Raw genomic sequence first — 21,282 nt, 5'->3', positions numbered from 1 at the left:
AGTATACGACAAATTCTAAAATTACCTGCGCTTGGCATGACTTATAACTAAATCGATAACGTAAATATCCCACTAACCAAAAGATAAAAGAAAAGATTCTAGGTCGAAATTTCAATTCATATTATGTGCTTAAGGATTAATGGTAACAAAAATAGATGTCAACGATGTAGAAAGGTCACGCCATACTTTGAAATAAACAAATAAACAACAAATTTGTATATAAAAATTACGATAGCATATAGAATGATCGCAAATTGATGCGTGCGAAAACAGTCGATCTCCATAAACACCAACTGATTTATCAAAAGTTGAACCGATAGAAAAAGAAATAATAATAAGCCCCGTACTTACACAATCACATTAGGAATTCGCACTATACACCAATTTCCACCACCAACTTATGCCAATGGTCCTAATCACAAATTTGCAAAATGTTCCCGCACGATGTTAAATAACTTTCGAGTGTTTACTGTCAACATTTCGATAATAAGGAACCTGAGTTTTTCCTTAGCTAAGAAGATTTGATCGCGCATCCAACGAGGCATGAATTCTACTGCAATAGGCTGTAATTTTTTGCTGCCGTTTTTTGAACGAGAACACTGCCTAATATCCTTTTTTTCAATATTAGTACTTACTTTAGAGTTTATAAAATTTATAACCTCGTTGTAAAGGTCATTTCCATCTTCCCTGACACCATGAATGAGTATTTGAAAATTGTAGTTACACACCTGCGCAGTGTCGTTGTTTTTAAGATTATCCTCGAACTTGGCATGGAGCGATTTGGTATCTGCTTTTGTGCTATGCAGTTCCTCCATAATCATGGTTTTGAATTCAATCAACTCACCAGAAAATTCTTGAATTCTATTAGCGCTACCCACAGACGTTCTAGGACGATTGTTTATACCCTCAATTTCCTTCATCATGTCAGAAAACATGTCTTGCAGTTTGTCAACTCGATCACCGAGTTCTCTGAAGCTCTTACTGTCGCTCTTCACCATATTTATCACTCGGAGCAATCGGAATGGACCCAATATTTCGTTGAACCACTCTCGAAAATGTTTACTGCCTTCTAAGACATGTAATTTTATAATTTTAAAGGAGGTATAATGTGCACAACCGTTAGCTGCGAAGCGCCATCTGCCAATATATCCATATATATTGGATCCACTGCATAAATTGATGGTCCATAGAGAGGCACTGATGTGTTCAAAGTGAGCCACTATCTATAAATCGAGGATAAAGACATATTTCCGCAAAACATTGTTAATATTTTACAATTGGACATAAAATTGTAAATAAAATATAATACAAAAATAAATTTTCTTATCTAGGTCTTACAGAAACTAGATGTTTGACATCAAATATGTTTTTAATGCCTCAGAGGAAATACGTGACTCCCTGTATTAAATAAAAAACAGTTGAGCAAATGGTTACCAAAAATGAGTATCCTTGAAAGTACAAAGAAACATCAAAAATTTACGTATTCCGTCACTGACTTCTTAATCGGAATTTGTTGGAGCAATAAACTGCACTTAATTTTTTAATTTTATTCCTATAGAGTTTATTTCATACTCTTCAATATTAGACTCAATACTACTTTCCATAATTTTAGCAAAATTCAATCAATTCTCCTCGACTAAGTCTTCCTAGGTGACTCAAAGGATTCAAGAGTAGAACTACTGGATTGGCCAAATTCTGATCTGGCTTAATATATATATTATATCTTTAAAACTTTAAGATTTTCAGTTTTACTTTTCGACGCTTTGATCTTCTATATTCTCTACTCTTCTTTTACTATTTTTTTTTGGGCGAAACGTTTTGATCAATTGTTACAAAACAAACATAATGGTTGTCTGGAGGGTTGCAAAGTGAAATCAGGAGTTCACTGTTCATATCACAAAAGCGTTATTTATTTATTATTATTAAATTATCCGAATGATATGCAGAAAACAGAGGGAAAATCAATTAAAAACCTTTCAATTTCGCTTATTTTTTAAAATTTAAAACTGGGACGTAAATTACTGTGCGCTAGTGTAAACAACATTTTAATTAAACGAGATAAAATTGCCAAACAATGCCGACCGTCTTTCATGGCCACGATATTTATACTGAACTAGTTCATTTAAATAACGAATGGCAATGAATCGCTATGAACGATACGAAGACTAGTGGAGGGTACTTAATTTGAAGACAGTTATATCACTTTCGCTCCTCTGTCTCTATTATGTTTTAAGTGCCACTTTTCATTTGCCATTATCAACATTTTGTGACAATTAGTGTGTGAAATTTAGAACATAAGAAGGAAGATAATATAATAGTATATAATAGTCAACCAATAATGTTCCACAACATAGGTTGCTTTTTTATTTAATTTTTATTATTTGCATCCGGTCTACAGCTAAGATTCCTTCCTATACTGCCCCAAAAAGTAATCAAGAGTGGTGCTAAGTACCGATTGATACAAAAACGAACCAAAACACACTGCTTAAAAACTAAAGGTATACATTAGACAGCTATTAAAGATTTCAGGAAAAATAAAGCCTTCGCAGATTATTTAGATTGATAGTAATTTGAAGACAGTTATTTCCGTTTCGCACCCTCCACATCATTTCGATTCTCTCTTTTTTCACATCGCGCTTCGATTGAGTTTATTTAGTTTATCCCTCTTCGTATGGGAGTGACAGGCGACAAATAAAAAAAAAATTAAAGACTTCCCACGCACCCACGAATCTGATATATGAAAGTAGATATCGGAATGGAATAAAAACTCCATGATAATTGAAAATGTACGTTTCAATAATAACGAATTATACATTAGTTAATTCCACTGAATAATTATTAATAAGCGGCATAGCTTTTTATTTACAATGTTATTCTGCAAGCGTCCGCTTCTGTTTTCCATTTCCAACATTTTTGCGCCATTTAATTCTTGTTATTCGCGATCACGCTGCCTGTCGGATTGATACTAAGAAAATAGGAAGGAAAGGAATATAATAATCAACCAATAATATGAAGGGGTCAAGAAAAACACACATGAGCTCTCTACTAAAAGCAAATATCAGAAACCCACTTTGCTCCACATGAAGGAATTTCCAAACAGCTTGAAACAAAATACGGACGGCCATAAGAAGTATCAGGAAAAAACATTCTTTGTCAGATCATACTAGTTTGTTTTCGCTACCTTCTTTAAAAAATGAAATAGCACAAAAGTTCTTTGAAAACTGACCGAGTAAAGTATATTTGAACAGTCCGTGATTTAATATTAGTGATCGTTACAAAATTCATTGTAGATGATTAGTAGTTTTGTCTTTTAATTAAATTGATTCGTTCGTAATCGGCCAAATTTATTTTTATTGTCGCTCGCGGACCGGAAATTAAAATGCCCGGGAAATCGACGAAGAATGGAGCGACTGACGTTATCGCGATCAAAGCAAAAGTTTTCTTTTGAGGCAGTACAAAACGTAAACGTATGCGGTCGGCGGCAATTTCATCGTTTCAGCAAAAGCCGCGTTCTCCTTATCTCAATAATTTAATCCATAAAAACTCTGAAGCACTTAATAAATCGTTTGATGTTCGCCTTATAATAAGTGATATTAAAATCGTTATGCTGAACGTATGTTCCGAGTTCAGTGTCCCAACTGAAAACTGTACTAGTTGATTGAATAGTTCCCCTACTCTAAAATACCAAATTAGGACGTAGTTTGATACTTTGGCCAAGAATTTGGGAGCGAGCTTATGGTTTCGGTAGATTTAGCCACTGATGATATTTTGAAGTGATTGTGCATAATATACTAATAATTGTTGCATAATTTTCTACTCCCTACTCTAAAATACCCAAATATCCACTGTTCGAGCGTGCTAAAAGTGGCACTATAAATAGTCAGCTTTGATCGTGACCTAGTTCGGATATTTCCGGTATTTTAGTCACGGATTTGGGAGCGATCCGATGTTTTCGTTAGTATTTTGACATTTATCAATTCCCATGGTCACGTTACAGTCACTCAGGAGTCGTGCTATTTTGTAAAATTGTACACCGTGTGTCAAATAAAACGATCCACTATACGATCTGGAACCCCATAGGAGATACGAAAAAAAGTTTCGTATAAAAGTTTCTTAGATTCTCCTGAAGATTTAAAATATTATACACATACAATATTGATACAGGGTGTCCCAAAAGTGTCCCCCCCTCCGACATCAGCTTTGCCATTTTAAGTGGAACGCCCTATATATTTCGACATTTGTTGAATTCCTGGTTAAAATAAAGGTCACTTTCTTAAGTAATTCCCATTCAAATTGTGCATAGTTTAGACAGAAGTGGAGGCTATGTGTTTTTTTTTCATATTGTGATTGCCCCATATAAGTTGCTGTTATGACGCTACTGATGCAGGTATTGCAACGACAATTTAACCTCATACTAAGGTGATGATCAGTTTGACAGCTCCGTTTCAGCTTAAACAGGGTGTCCCAAATAGGTGGTGCCGTTTTGGCGAAGTGAATTAACAAAATCTCAATATTTTCAAATAGAACACCCTATATTTTTATTCAGATATCAATTCTAGGACAAAAAATAAGGTAATCGACTCTGTACTACACACTTTAACTTCAGAATTCATATTTATAGAAACATTTAATAGTTAATTATCTAGCTTGATTGAAAATACATTATAACAAAAATAGATAATTAAAGGCTAATTAAATAAGGTAACAAATTTGAATAAGTACAGAATAATACACAGAAACAAATAACTAAAACTTAAATAAGGTAATACTGTTATATATTTTCATATTTCGCGTCATAATGCTGGAGACCGCATCACTAGTATTTAATACAAGAATCTGCTAAAATGTGTAGTATAGAGTCGATTTTTTCAAAATTTCGACGTATTAATGGACACCCTGTATTGTTAGCAATAAGTTTAAAAGAAGTAGTATCATGTCTATGCTATTTAAAAAATACCTAATATTGCCAACAAGTGACCTAATGTCGGCAGCTTTAAATGCAACAAGAATTATCTTAAACCCCTAATATTTCAAAAATTAAATAAAATTTAAATATAAGATAAATTACAAACTTAGCTTTTCTAATCCTAGAATTGATATCTGAATAAAAATATAGGGTGTTCCCTTTGAAAATCTTGAGATCTTGTTAATTGAATTCGCCAAAACGGCACCACCAATTTGGGACACCCTGTATAAAATGAAACGGATCTGTCAAACTGATTGAGTAGTGCATCACCTCCTTAGTCTGTGGTTAAATTTTCGTTGCAATACCTGGATCTGTAGCATCAGAGCATAATTTTATATGGGGCAATCAAAAATATGAAAAAAAAACATTAGTTCAATTTCTGCCTAAACTATACAAAATTCGAATAGGAATTTCTTAAGAAAGTGATCTTCATTTTAACCAACTATTCCCAAAATGTTTAAATATACAGGGTGTCCCATTTAAAAAACAAAGTTGGTATAGGGGCCACCCTGTATCAACAAAATTATAATATCAATAAAATAGGAAATTAATTAAATAAATTTGTTTTTATTATTACATCTTAATTTTGCTTTGATTGTTCCATATATTCTTGACATAGACAAGGTTCGCTATTACAGGAAAACGATCATAACATGGCAATATATGATAAATCATGTCTATATTTTAATATTTTAATTGATCATCGTAGAAACAATGTATACAAAATTCTCAAAAATTTAAACAAGAATTAAAAATGTTTGTGTTCTGTGAGAAACTACTGAGGTATATGTGTTGTTAGTATTATAATTTTTTTTTGTGCTTAACATGCATCCTAAAAATTTCAGAACTAAATCAACACAGATTTTAAAAATTCATAAAACATCACTGTCTGTGACACCATTTTTCCACTCCCTACTCCAAAACACCCAACTATAAACGGACCAAGCATGCTAAAAGTATCACTTTAAGCTTCATTACGAACAGTCGCGAGCCACTTCGGACGTCTCCGGTATTTTAGTCACGGGTTGCTCGACTGTTTTAGGAATATTTTAGCTATGGTGTTTTGACGTATGACAATTCTGACTGCCATGTCGCGCCTCACTTAGGGGATATATTCTTCATATTTTTCAAAAATGTACCCAACAACTATTGATCCAGTTGATGAAGTTCTTCAGTCCCTTCTTTCTTAAGCATTCGTGCCAAATGAACCTAGTAAATAAGATGGCATTTATCAAATTTGTTGAATAATATACTATTATTTTCGAATTTAATTTGTTTTTCTCTCAGTGATATTTTCTTATGCACACAATATATTTCAGTTTATCATAAACAAAAATATTCACTTCCAGAATTCTCAGAGACCTTGACTCAGACGTTCCGGTTTCCCGGATTCCGGTGGGCGTAAAATTTAAATACCATTATTAACTCGAGTGTCTGAAGACTTACAGGCACGGATCTTCTAATAAATTTGATTCGCTGCGGTCGGCGGCGGTTGCGTCGAAACAGATTTATCCAGCTGCAACGGAGCGAAACATCGGTTAACCCAAAGCTGCAGTTTATTAACTAAGACAATAAGGTCTTGAGCTGCTAATTTATTTGCCTTGAGGAAACTTTAAATTTAGCCAAGATTGTTTGAGCGTAACTCCACTCCAACACATTTTGTTCAAGTTTTATAAAATGTGTATAAAAGAATTTTGTTGGGACACCTTCATATTCAATAACTTTTGAATTTTTTAGTTTGTTGTTTCTACGGTTCTAAGTTTTGCAACTCAGTTTGTCTCAATCTAATTAATTATATTCAGTATAGTATCTTCTGTTGTTATAACCGTTAAGAGGACCTTTTGTCCCATGAATGTCTCTACTTATTTTTTTGTGAGTTATTACATCATTTTGGTAAGAACTTATCTTGGTTTTGTAAACTTTTATTTATTCACAATTTTGGCTATTCTCTTTAAGACTAATAAACAACTTCTATTCGTTTCGTTTTAGTTCAAACCTAGTAAAAGAGCCAAATTCATTACATACATTCATTACATACATGGAAGTTAAAGTTAAATCAAATTGACATTCTAAAATAAGAAGTAGGAGCCAGCAGAGTTACTGCGTCAATGTTATCATTATTCATTTGTTTACATAACATTTTATTAATTCAGAATCGCTAACCTTTTAATAAAATGAAATTTAGAAGTGACGTACACAAACTTAGTCTTCAATATCGAGGGTATATCTCTCCTAAACTAACTAAATTATTATATATTATTATATAACGTTTACCGGCTTTTATAACCAATTTTCCGATTCTAAAGTTCTAAACATTCGCTACTTCAAACAAACTGTTCAAAATTACCTATTGGCGTCGTGATGGTTTAGTAGTGGTTTGCATTGGATTCCTCTTGCGTGGATTGTTTATAAATCAAACTTTTCAGAGAATTTTTCAAAGAAACTTCCACAGACTACTGTAATACTTTTTACAAATCTTCTGGATTTCTCCTGCATGGGTTGTTTGTAAATCAAACTTGCTGATGTTTCACCAATCTTTCTGTTGGGTTACCTGAAATTTTTCAGTTAAGCTCCGAAGAAGGTAATTGTTCAAAGAATCTTCCACATAGATAGATAGATATTTATTTCGCTTTTCCATACTACATATAACACATATAGTGAGTAGAGACACCTATCAGTTAAAAAGATATTAATTCTTTTCTTAAAAACAGATAAACTATCAGTTTCTTCGAAGCATTTATAGAAATTTAAAGCTCTGTTATATAGTTTCAAGGCAAAATACCTTGGGTTGTTGCCCTATATGCAGTCTAGAGAATGGAACGTCCAAGTAATCTCTTTGTCGTGTGTCATGTTCGTGCAAGTCACATCTCCTATTCCATCTTATCATGTTACTTTTGACATAAATCAAAACGAAATAAATATATAATGAAGGAAGTGTCATGATCTGAAGTTCCTTAAATAAATCCCTACATGAATGTTTACTAGTTACGCGCATCATGTAACGAATAGCACGTTTTTGTGCTAAGAAGACCCGGCGTGCACCAGTGGCTAGACCCCATTAGAATATTCCGTAGTCTATCACTGATTGGAACAGCCCATGATACACCAGCTTTAAAACGTCAATGGATACCGTATCTCGAATATTTTGGATGAGCAATATAAATTTGGGCAATATGTTGTCGATGTGATGATTCCATGTAAGTTTGTTGTCAATGTGCAGCCTGAGAAACTTAGTAACCTCCACGTTTTCTATAGAACGCCCCTCTAATTGGAGAAGAATACTGGAATCAACGCCAGTATTTTTTGTGGCTACCTGGGTTGTTTATTTATCGAACTTGATGACGTTTCGCCAATCATCCTGTTGGCGATAATTGGCAAAACTTCAGCAAGTGTGTTTAAATAGACAGTTACGTGAACTGTAACTAATTGATGCTATTTTGTTTTGATTAGGTTACAAGGATACTACCTCTTCCTAATGTTAACAAATTTAGTATCAGGAATTAATTTATAACGTTCCTAAATTATTTTTATCTAAAACTTCTCCATTGTGTCGACTTAAGCACTGACGAGATGCCAATCTCTCATCAAACTAATTTGTGACTGAAAATACCACCTAAGAGTCGCAAGAAGTTCTTCGCATATAGCATATATAGCCGAACAATTCCCACAGAACAAAAAAATCACTTTTTTATACAAAAATGTGATGGTTCTGCTACACTTCACACAACTGATGTTAAACAAAAATCAAATTACATATTAACTTCCTATTCCTTAATTTGAACGGCTAAAAAATGGAAAATTAGATTTACTCACTACTACTACTCAGAAGCTAGAATATATTTTTTTAAACTGGAACCGTAATTTCTGTATCTCCAAATAACATTGTTTTCTTAAAATTGCTTGAGATGTCGGCTTGTAAAATAAGGGGCAGTTATATAAAAACGCTCTAAAATTTGTGTATAATAATGGAAGCGACCAGCTTTTTTCAATCGAAAAGATCGTCACTTTCCAAACCTACACTTTTAAATACATTTCAGTCGTTTCAGCTCGGAACATATCAACAATACAATTCGAAACTTGGAAATTCACGCGCAGACTTTTTCATCGGGCCTCTCTAATCAAAGCTTTCCTTCACGCTTCCATTGAAATCAACATTTTCCATTTTCCACCACTTCATATCGCATTTCACATTCGCACTTTCATATATACGTGTCTTTCATTCCAGGTACGTGATATCGACCCTGTGCGGTAGCGAACGGTGTCACAGTCCCCCGTGGGTGGTGACACTTGTCTTCTGGGTCGGCTACTTTAATTCCGCCCTCAACCCTCTCATCTATGCCTACTTCAATCGCGAATTCCGAGTAGCTTTCAAGAAGACGCTGCAAAGCTGCTGCCAGGTGACGTCGAAACTGGTCTGCTGGAGGTGGAATACGAGGCGAGGAGAGGCTCCGATCTCTTACAGTAACGCCTCGAGCGAGATGCACGGAAATAATTTCGTCAGACCGGAAAACAGAAGCGAGGCGATCGCGCAAAGGTTCAGCTACAACGTTTCTGAGGGTGAGGTTGTTAACTTACAGATCGAAGCTGTTATATAAATATCGATGTCAAGCTCGGCATAAAACGAAGATATATCGTCGATGTCTTGTTGTTCGAAAAAAGCGGGACGATGATGATGATGGGAGAGACGTTAGTTTAATATTTTATATGCTCCCTCGCTAGGTCAAAATACGCTGAGAGATGAAAAATCCGTTACCACTTGATTATTGGCAAATTCGCAGAGGAAATTTTTTTCAATAAACACCCGAATTTAGGCATTTTTTATTTAATTTTGTTGTGTCGTTTTTGTAATTTGCTTCATCGAGAAAGCACGATTTTGTGAACCTAAAATCTTATAAACAGATAAAATTTAGAAACCTCACATAACTAACAAAAACTAAGCAACCACACACTATTAGTATTCTATTCAGTACAACTGTATTTTTCTTAATCCCATTTCAATTAATTAATAGAAAATTTTAATTATTTTTTTTCACACAATTGCAGTGAAATGTGGTCATGTGAGTTGTGAAATATTATAATTCACTACAATTTGACATTATTTGCATTTATTATGCAGCGATTTTTGAATTGCTTTGAAATCGTGTAAAAATCAGACTGCACTGGCATTTTGAAAGCACTTTAAAACAAACAGAAGCAGACAATATGTGTATATCCACAAATATTTTCGTTCAGTGGAAAAATGTTCGAATAATATGTTACAGACACCCCAATTAAAGGGTATAGTCAATCACTTAACCAAACTGCAACATTTATATAGTATCAAAAACACAACTACGAACCGATACTAAGCGTTATGGACAAATGTACAATCATAATTAATTTATATTGTTTTAGAAACGTAACAACAATCAGAAAGTAGCGGAAGTATTAATGATCCGTTGATATCCAATATTATTTTCTACAAAAATTATACACGATCACCAACGTTAGCATGACAAAGAGAGTAATTTGCTTCGTTTAGTTTATTTTTATTTTTTGAAAAAAACACTGATGATCAGCTCTGAAATATTCGGTTGAACAAAAAACAACTCCGGCAAGTTATCCCGATCGAGATTGAGTACAACATCTCGATAATCTCCGATATGTGGCGTGAACTCCTGACATTTTACTTGGATCCGTAGTCGATTGTTTACCTTTGAGCGAAGCCGCAAGGGACAGCCTGAACGCATCACCGAAAATATCGAAATTATATCCCGGCATTTGGAATGTAAATGTTAAAGATATTTTCGGGTTTTGCTTTTTCCCGAACGCGTCTTTGAATTCCCCAAAATCGAAAACGCTGCTGGGAGATAAATTTAAGTGTTAGAATACGAAATGATTGCAAATTGGCCAGCCAACGTGTCATTTTCTATAATAAATTCCTGAATAAAATTAACTCGTAACAAACGATACGAGAATAATACCGTTTCTTTTATTCATTGGAGTTACCCAAAATTTAAATTATAACTAGCTCGGTGCGGTCTGAGCAGCGCAATAGTTCATTTCTTTTTTTTTTTTTGGTTATATAAAATACTAGAACAAATGGATAGATTTATTTATATTTTATGACTATTGACTAATTAATTATATTCGAAAAACAATCTTTTTAACAGATTATCTTTCATACAATACTGAGTTTGCAGCCATAATGAAACCACAACTTATAGAACTCACCTTCACCACAGGTTTCAGTTTTTGAATAGCTTCTGCTCTATTAACAGGCAAAGAATGGACTTTCAGCCACAAATGTAAAGAATTCCACTTAATTTCTATTTATCTAATGCTGATTTGAAAAACATTTAAAGTCATAAAAATGTACAATAAAATTATGAAGTAATAATATTGAGCTAAATTAATTTCTTGGAACAATAAATATATATTTGCAGAAAGTTCCTAGTTGTTGCCTTTCGGCTTACGGATATGCAATTATAAATTTTTGTTTTCATTTTAATTATTATTTTGAAGACCTATGCATTTTTGTGTTTCTCAAAAGAGACAAGTTAAAAAAAACGCTCCAAATTTCGGAAAAAATTATTCAAATCCGAAAAATTATTATTTATAATTACATTTTTGTGTATGGAATTATTTAGTTTTGTAATTAGTCAATTGCCTGCATTCTGTGACTTCTATCAAATGTTTAACCTTACGGTTAATTAAAAAAAAATGTTTTGACTGTTGGCTTGAGGTGAATTTTCTAATTTGTTGGTTAATAATAAATAAATTATTTCTGTAATTTTGGGAGTATATCTTGATAGCCATTGTATTGTAGTTAAATGTACATGCCTGATCAAGTCCATTGCTGAATTTTGCCGGAACTGGGCCATGAACGGAATATTTACTTTGTGAATTACAAAATATTTTAGAACCAACTTGAAACTTCCTTTTTGATATGCATTAATTTCATCCAGAAATTTCGTTTATAGTTTTTCCATACTAATTACTGATTATCTTCTTTTTATGTCGACCTTTATTGACTGTCCTAGAAGGCTGTGTAGTAACATTGTATACCTAGCTCTTAAAGTCGTTGTCTATAACAATATTTTAGTGTCGTTTTTTATACTTTTAATTTATTTTTACCAAATTATTGTTGTTAGTTATCATAGATAAAACGTATATTCTGAAGTGAGATTAAATGTTTTATATCGATTTACTTTTGCAATACTATAGCTTTGTCACCATTGATTCAATATTAGCAGATAATCTATGGCATTTTTTATTATTTCCATTTCTCTATAAAATTATAAATTGAGATTACACAATGCTGTGATCAACATAGTTACGAAATAAATTTGACACTTTTTTTTCATCAAACCTTATATGAGATGTAGAAATCCCAATACAAACAAAGAAAGAAGGCGAAATTGTCCTAAATATAGATATTTAGTATTTAGTGTTTTAAAAAAAAGAGAGCGAATATTATCATTTATTTGAAAGTTTTTATTTTCTTTCATTTCAACCTTTTTTTTTTTTGTTGTCAAAATGGGACAAAAGGAACGTGATGTATTTATTATCTCTTAACGGCAATTTTTGTTTAAAATTGGTGACGACATTAATTCAAACAATTTAAATTCTGTGAAGTTTTGGTTTTAAAGCAGTACATAAAACCCAGAAGCCAAAAATTAAGAGAAATGTGTCAGGTTGAAAGTTTGTTAGAACAATAAAGTTTCTATAAACAAAAAGGAACAATGCTCATAGGCCGTAACAAGACTTATTGTTCTGTGTAGTCCAGATTATAATCAAGACCAATTTGTTTCTAAACCGGTAAGTTTTTAAAAGTTGTATTAACCACGTAGCCGAACACTTTTTAAATTATAACTAAAAACAGGCCATCAGTTTATTTAGTTTCAGTGCCTGTAAGTGTTCGTATTATTTCCGGTGCCAAGTTCTTAAGACCCATAAATTTATGAAAGGGTTAAAGTTTGACGGCAAGGTATTAAGTCTTTCCTGTAAAGACATTATGCTTAAGTTGCATAACCACTGAACTACCTCTTCGCAATATTGTAGGATATCGATGTTATGGAGAAGAGCTTGTCAGACAAAGTTTACATTTCGCTATTGTGTTACTAACTTGTTACAAACATAAAACAAGTTCACTTTATTTCTGTGTAGAGTATTAGTAACCACCCATTAACACCAGACCTCAAAAAAATACTTCTTTGAGTATCATATTTAATAAATAAATCTGTACAATTTTGGTGTAAAATTATATAGTTTGCAAATAATGCGAATTTATTAAGTTATGTTTTGCTCCATATCCTCGCACCACTTTTTGTCGGATTACGTGATGATATTTTTTAAAATTAAACCGCCATTGTTGATAAGTTTTGATAGCATTCCTCCAAAGAAGGCGATCTACACTCAAGTTAAAGGTTTTCATTACTACAAAAGAATCAAACGGTTAGATGCCGATATAAAAGCTTAGATTTATAACGGAATTTAGAACTAATGGATTTTTCTATAGAGATATTTCAAAGCTGAGGGCTCTTCGAACACAGTAGGGACGGCTTTATCTTCCTGATGCTCTGTCATGAGGATATACTAAAAATGAATGAAAATGTTGCTATATATGTGAAAGGGAAGGATTGAGTAAATAAAACTTCCATATCTGGCGGAAACCAACCTGTACTAATAATAACTCATTGATTTAATAGTTTTTTTTGCATATCATGTAACACTAAATAATACTTAACATACTGGAAGAAAAATTAATTTTAGCCTAATTATGGAAGGCAAAAAATGAGAGAACTCATAATGTTGACAAAATGGTTTAGAAATTCGTCGATCTTAAATCTCATTGCACCCTATGAGCGTGAATCAAAATGAATTATTCCTTTATTGTAACCATTATGAGAAAGTTGTTTAAAGTTGGTGGAAATGTGGGCACGGTCATTGAACTTTATAGGTTAAATTATCTTTAATGGGAAATTCAGCTAATCAGTTGCACGAGATTAAATCTCACGTTTATAGGGCTGGGAAAATCAGTGTTCGCTCATAAATGTCTATTAAATATGCTACTAAGCAATTATTCTAACATCATTCATCATCACAGCATTCTTATGTTGTTCTGTATCGATCGATTTAAAACGTTTATAACACTGAGATATTTAACGTAAAGTTTAAATTGAAATGAAATATTTTTGAAAAAAAAAGAAGAAACATTAATGAAATTTTTGGAAAAGGAGATGGGTACAAAACCATACAAAATCCGATGTCGGTGATAAAATCTGATCAAGAAACTCCGTACCACTTTTATCTAAATTATATTTCAAAACAACCCAGCTCTATTTGCTCGGCGACTCATGATGATTAATTTACCAGGTTCAACATTATCAAAATTGCCAATTTGTTTATTTTGAACTGTTTAATCAATCATTTAATCCGGCTCACTTTAGACGGTTCATCGACATTCAATAATTTTGTTTGCGTTATCCAAAATTAAACATGATTCCCGACTAAGCAAACACTGAAGAAATTCGGGCGATATTAATTATTGTTCTGTTTCATTCAACACGATTTTAAGCTTGGTCTCAATTGTACATGCTCAAATTAAATTAATATTAATTTAACGTAAACATTAAAATTGAATTAAACTTCTATGTATCTGGTCTTAAAAACTCTCTTCCTTAAATCGATTCGGAATTGGCAAGCAATCGAAAAAATGATTTTAGTCGTTCTGTACATATAAGTATGTAATTTGCTTCGCCATTTAAAGCAATCATAAAAATACAGCGTTACTATGTAGAATTATCAACATTATTTCGTACAATATGAGAAAGCCCACAGTTAATAATGTTTTTGAAAATTTTACATTTGTTTTATACCAAAAAATAACGTTAATTCTTTTACTTTCTTGCTGTCGACTCTAACTTTCTAGAAATATTGTATTAATTTTTTTATGGGGACAGAACAATTTTATAACAAAAAAATTATTTTAAACGAAAAAATTCGTTTGTTAAAAACAAAAACAATTAAATTAAATTAAATCAATTATATTATTATAATTATATTAAGAATAATTTATATAATAGGAAGATTTTTGGTTATTTGTTTGTTTATTGGTTATTCCTACATTGCGATTCATTTATTTGAACTGCATTATATATTCACTCAAATTTTTAATTTAATTTTTAATTAAACCACATAGCAAAGTCGCGACTTCTTTATTTGCTGAAAATTAAATGAAATTTGAACATTATAACTTCAAAAATTAATTAATTCAGTCAATTTGCCACCCGTCAGTGAAAACCCTTTCGCACAACCTCCTTACAAATTGCCTCCGTTCGTTCCACCTTTTTCATTTAACGGTCATGTTCGACTATAAAATTACAAAGTTTTATGTGACACTATAAATTTTTATTGTATCACGTTTTTCTTCTCCCTTGCAATCCTTACGTACCAATTAAATTCCTGTTTCTTACAGAGCGTTAGATTCAATACTTCGTATTTTATTTGTTAAGGGTGTAATTTTGAATTATATAGCCATACGTTTCTTCGGCCGATGATCGTAAATATGGAAAGGCTGAGATAAAAATACTTTGTTTCCTTGATCGTACGAGGTGTGCCAATTTGAACGTTTCTAGGAGATTCCGGTATATATGAATATGGAAAAATGAATGGCACATTTCCGATTGCTAATTTTGAGAAGAACTCGGTAGTCAAAACAACAACGCGCTATCGTCTTTTGTTTCCGAGTTATATCAATATTTTCAGATATTTTAAGATTTTAATCAATGTCGATAAAATAAATATACATATGCTTAATAAGAATATTAAAACATAGTCAGCGATTGCGTAATTTTGTGGCCTTGGAAGGTACAGTAAAAAAATAACACAAGTTTATTGCGATTTCAAATATCATTTGGCATCCGTAATAATAAATCAGAATTTTAGAGAGCGCCATCTGGTGGCCAGGTAAGCAGTCGCGGTCCCGTGACTCATAGCACGATTGATAGCCTAGTAATAACTTGTAAATGGTAATACCCCCTCTAGCTATCACTAATATACACTTCTCAGAAACAATTTCTGGCTATCACTTATATCTTGAACAGTATGTTTCCCGGTGCTGTACCGTTTTGCCCGAACCAATACATTTAGTATATTTAATTTAATTAGTTCATAGCCCACTATAAGTTGCATATTAAAAAAAAAATACAACTTTATATTATAACCCAAAACAAAAGAAGATTTTCAAAAGAAGTTAACTGTCTTGAGAATGATATCGGCAAAATTTTGATGGCGTTTCACTTTCTATTCCAAAATCGATCCATTTCCATCAGTTAAAGCGACTAAAGGAATTTTTAACAAAATTATGTACGTAATAACAAGCAAATAAGTATAACTTTGACATTTGACAGCTGCGTTTAGAAGTTGCATTCGTATACTATTTGCCGCCAAGGGTTATTGTAGTTTTTTGAATGTGGAATGATACTTAACATCTTGCTCCTGTAAACAATGCTTGAAGCAATTGTGTTTACTTTTGTTGTCAGACAACCTAACCTGATAAACTTTCTCTTGTGCAATAGAAACAAAGAACAATTTTGTTGTTTGCATAGCAACGTCGAAGGATTCGTTGGACCGCGCGGCATATCATCAAAGTAGAGAAAGCAGTTTTCCAAATATCCATTATTAATGATACTTTAAGCTTGCTCATGAATTAATTTCCTGCAAGGTTCGTCACAAACAAAAGGAGTTAAACCCAACCGACCAATTTAAATTCTGTCTAAACTAATATAACATTTTAGTCATTCCGCATTCGCAAATGAAATAAACGAATTAAGCAAATAGGAAGTGAATTAATTAAAAAAGTTGGACGCCTAGATTGACGCTATGGTCGTAAGTTCGTCAAGCTAACTGATGCTGCAAACTTTGCTCGGCATATATTAACATTTTGCATAGTGTGAAAATTGAAAATAAATTAAATTATCAATTTCTGACGACTTCCGTATATCAAGCAAATTCAAAAATATTCCCATCCGATTTGTTCAAGTCAGTCTTGTGAATGTCTGATAATGCAGGTTTTTGTCCACCTGGCTGGCTCTAACTAGAGATACTACTCTTTGGTGGAGTTTTACCTTTGCCTCCGTTATTATGTTTTTTATTTCCCATATTTCTACTTAAATAGACACTAAAGAGTAACTAAACAGAAAAATAATTTAAAAAGAAAAGTTATGATGTGATTACATTTATAAGAAATTTAAAAGGACAAGACTTCAATATTGAATATGGTAAGTTATTTATTAAAATCAGAAAACAATATAAAAACACAAAATACTATAACTAAAACTGGTTATTGCCTTTTACCCACACTCTGAATCACAAAGAAACTGAGAATAACACACATCATTATATTATTAGTATTACTTTTACATTTATTTATAAAATATAATAACAACGAGAAAGCAATAGCAATACGTGCGAAATCATTAGCATCTTCTATGCCATAACTATCGTTCGTCATTAAAACCACCGCATTTTGGATAAAATGTCATTACATTTATTAGATAGTTAGGTTGCATGGTTCAGCAAAAATAGAGTTCTCAATCTAAATGTAAATGAGAACTATAGAGAACTAAACATGCTTAGTTTGGGGAACCAACTGAAACAAGTAATTTTATAGTAACCGCAAATATCATATAAACAGTTGCAATAAAATTGAACTTTAGAATATCTTCTTCGTGCGCTTTAACTATTACAGCTTTTGAATTAAATTGTATGTTAAACTCTTATGTGGATAGATTCGGTTACGTAGAGTCTTTGTTATGTCAAATGAAATAATTCACCAAAAACGCCTTATTCCTGAGCGACAGTGAAAGACTTCAATGTAACCTGTTTATTCCGATTACATCCGTTATAAAATTCTCATTTTAAAGAGATTTGCTGGTGTACGAGCAATTTAACCAGCCTTCCATTGTTGCATTCAATTTCCTACTTCCAGATTAAAGTAATAGCGTTCGCTACGACTTCCTCCGTCTTGTATAGAAAAATGTGACTGAACTATCGCATACACTGCAAAATGGTGTTTGCTTGCGGTATCGTTCTACAAATGCCTTAACGTTGGCGAACTATTGAGTATTATTAATACAGAAATATGCAATCTAATTTAATGCAGTTATATAACAATTTATTCCCTTAAATCGTCTTTTATGCCTCTCGACTCTGTGGTAAAAATGTTGAAATGAATTTTAGCGGATTCTGTTTTACTTGCTAATATTCAACAGACACATATTTATTAAACCTTAACAAAATACCAAAAATAATGCAACAGTCAAGACTCTCAATTAATTTTTGAGCGAGATAATGATAGTTTACTACTACAGAGCAAATTCAACGTAAACCCGAATGTGAGCATCGTAACCTAAAAAAAACAAATGTCATAAAACTTTTCCACCTACTTACATACACAAAAACATCTATAATTAAAAATTATGGTCATGTAAACATTTTTGTGGTATCTTTTATATAGGGGTTAGCTTACACTTTAAAAAATAATAGTGTCCTTTTAAGATGAAAATATGCCAGGAAAACTATATTTTTTAAAAAGAAACGAATTTGATAGTCAGAACGAAATTACCCAATAACGAAATTAAAAATAATTTTGTTATTGTTTGTTGCTTCTCTATATAAATCTAATGTTCAATAATTGCCTTTCCTGTCTTGGACGACATGGGACAAATTTCGGATGAGCATCAATTCTCAAATTACATTACCGCAAAAACGTATTTCCAAAGCAACAGAAAAAAAATCTGAAAAAAAAATCGGTTAAGCAAAAGATAAAATTTAATAATTCCCGATCGCTTTGGGGAAATGTCGGAATTTAATATTTTGGTGGGTTTTCTTCATGTTATTGCGGATCCAAAATATCGATAGATTTTATTTTATTTTATTTGCTCTTCGAAGGAAGCAATTTAAAAAGGAAATGAAAAATTGTTCTAAAATATGTTGTGGTCTGAGAAGATATATTTAATCTAGCAAAAATACATAATTGTCCTTGTTTTGCAATTTTTTAAGGCCCCTCTCAAGGGTCATTGCAATTTGCCTGACAATCTTTCGTGTACTTAGAACTATAGGTCTAGTTTAATTAAATCCTTGTTAGAAGAGATACGTAGGAATAAAATTTCAGTTAGTTAATATCCCTGCAGCAAATGTTGAAAATAATTCTAACATTAGAATAGATTCGGCGATGTTGACGATAAAATTATCACATTCACGGAATTAAATTCCGATTGATACATACATTTTAAATGACTAATTTCGTATTCCAGTGAATGGCCAATGGCATTCAACAAATTAATTTATTTCAATTGAATTTCCACACAATGAACCCTCAAAAAGGGGAAATATTCATTTCCGATTTTCGTTATTACTAATTTTGCCGCAATATTGAAAATGACAATGAAGATAATTTTGTAGAGTTTGCTCACAACAAAATATTTAAACGGAACCCGTTATTGCACTTGGTTTGTTTACAAATACACAGTTTGGCATAGATATTATAGATCTAGGAAAAACATATCGAAATTTTAGTAATCAACTATGTTTAAGGAGACTCGTAAAGAAATAGAGAGAGAGAGAGAGAGAGAGAGAGAGAGAGAGAGAGAGAGAGTACGAATTAAAAACGCTATATGAATTTTATGGACCCTCATCAAGGGTATCAAATGTACTACTAGGTCAAAAAATAATATTCTACATTCGTGACAAGTCAGGTGACCTGGGAGGCCATACAAGAAGAAAGCTAATAGAAGAAATTCCTAATACTAATCGTTCATTTTCAACCCTAAAGATTTTGTCTACGGTAAAACCATTTACAGCCATTCGTTCCATTTGACAATCAATTGCCTAAGTTGTAGTGAAGGGAGTTCTACAAAGGAAGCACGACTTCTTAAACTCCAGAATTAAATTATAGTAATTTCTGTAATACAGAATACTTATAATTTTCGGGGCATTATCTGGGTGTAATTTAGAAAATTGATGTGTATAATTGTATAATTTTGGAAAATTTCGAGATTTCCGGATAAATCCGGGGCTACTCGTTATTTTCTCAATTTTCTAATATCTAATATCTAATATTCACCAGGACATCATATTTAACCTTGGACGGCAATGACCTGCACACTATTAGTACCAATACGTAATAATATTTACATATTAAAAGCAACATAAACAAAGTAATTATAAACCATTCTGGAAATGAATTTGGTAGGTATATGTAGTTAATAGAAAATATTATTCGTTCCAACCGAAAAGTTATAACTCGCAGTCGAGAGAACGGATAGTTGATCAAGGCGGATAGATAGTGTCGAATCAAACTAAATCTCAAGACAGCAATAAAATTTTCTGTCGAGGATTGTATCCAATTTTATGTTCGATTATGGATTTCTGAAATGAAAACTCTACACGACAATAATCTCGCTCTGATACCACTTTCGTGTTCCGTTATTGTTATATGGCGAGCAAGTGCTATAATCAATGAATTTTTAGAAATTGAAAAAAACTCAATGTCGTCACTACATTACTACTATAAATGATTAGCACAGCAAATATCAATTATTATTTATCTAATTGCAAAAGTAGAAAAACGACTGGGAAAAGAAGATCCTATTATTGTTAATATTAGCGGTTATGATACAAATCTTCTAAAAAATTATTATGCTCAGATTATTTATATTTCAAATTGTTTTAGTTATTTTATAAAGGAAACGTACGCTTCGTAGATATCTTGATTAAACTGTGATGTTTATCTCAATTATATTAAACCTTGATTTTTGCACCTCATTGAATTGATTTCTTATACTCCTTCATTTGGTCTAATAATTGTTGCATTGTGTTTCAAAAAATTTTCAACCTCTCAAATTTTCAAGTAATGCGAGGCACTCAAGTATCATCCTTTAAAACCGAAACGTCTACAAAACCGTGACGAGGAGGAAAATGAATCCATTAAATTTCCAATTAAGTTTTGTAATTTCTTTTTCGACGCCATCTGAAATGAACGTTTCAGGTGAAAGGTCTGCGGCTTTCTATTTAATTAATACATCTGAACCGGATTCCTAAGTCTGACATTTTGAGTGCGTCAGGCGAAGCCAGCCACTCAGGAGATTAAAGAGTTATTGCGTGGCTCTGGTCCAGCGAAGTATATCATCAAAAGTACAATGCAAGTATGAAAAGAAAGTCGGAAACAATAGCATATTATAAAGTATTAACTATATGAACCTTTAGTTTCTGTGAGTTTAAAGAAACGCCCCCTAAGCCGAAAAAGCGAAAAAAGGTACGAATACAAATTC

At 32.3% G+C, this 21,282-nt stretch overlaps 1 protein-coding gene across 1 annotated transcript in view; it reads left to right on the top strand.

The window, feature by feature from the left end:
* Positions 1-21,282, top strand: part of LOC132703091 (uncharacterized) — a 186,625-nt gene that overhangs the window by 130,201 nt on the left and 35,142 nt on the right. Inside the window, exon 4 of the mRNA XM_060672156.1 lies at positions 9,192-9,523. Coding sequence (XP_060528139.1) covers positions 9,192-9,523 — 332 coding nt within the window. The remainder of the gene's footprint in view (positions 1-9,191; positions 9,524-21,282) is intronic.

Source organism: Cylas formicarius, unplaced genomic scaffold (genome assembly GCF_029955315.1).
Source record: "Cylas formicarius isolate icCylForm1 unplaced genomic scaffold, icCylForm1.1 PGA_scaffold_6__28_contigs__length_40554024, whole genome shotgun sequence".
In the NCBI taxonomy this organism is placed as follows: Eukaryota; Metazoa; Arthropoda; class Insecta; order Coleoptera; family Brentidae; genus Cylas; species Cylas formicarius.
Note: the sequence above shows the minus strand (reverse complement) of the source record. Positions and strands in the feature narration are given on the sequence as shown.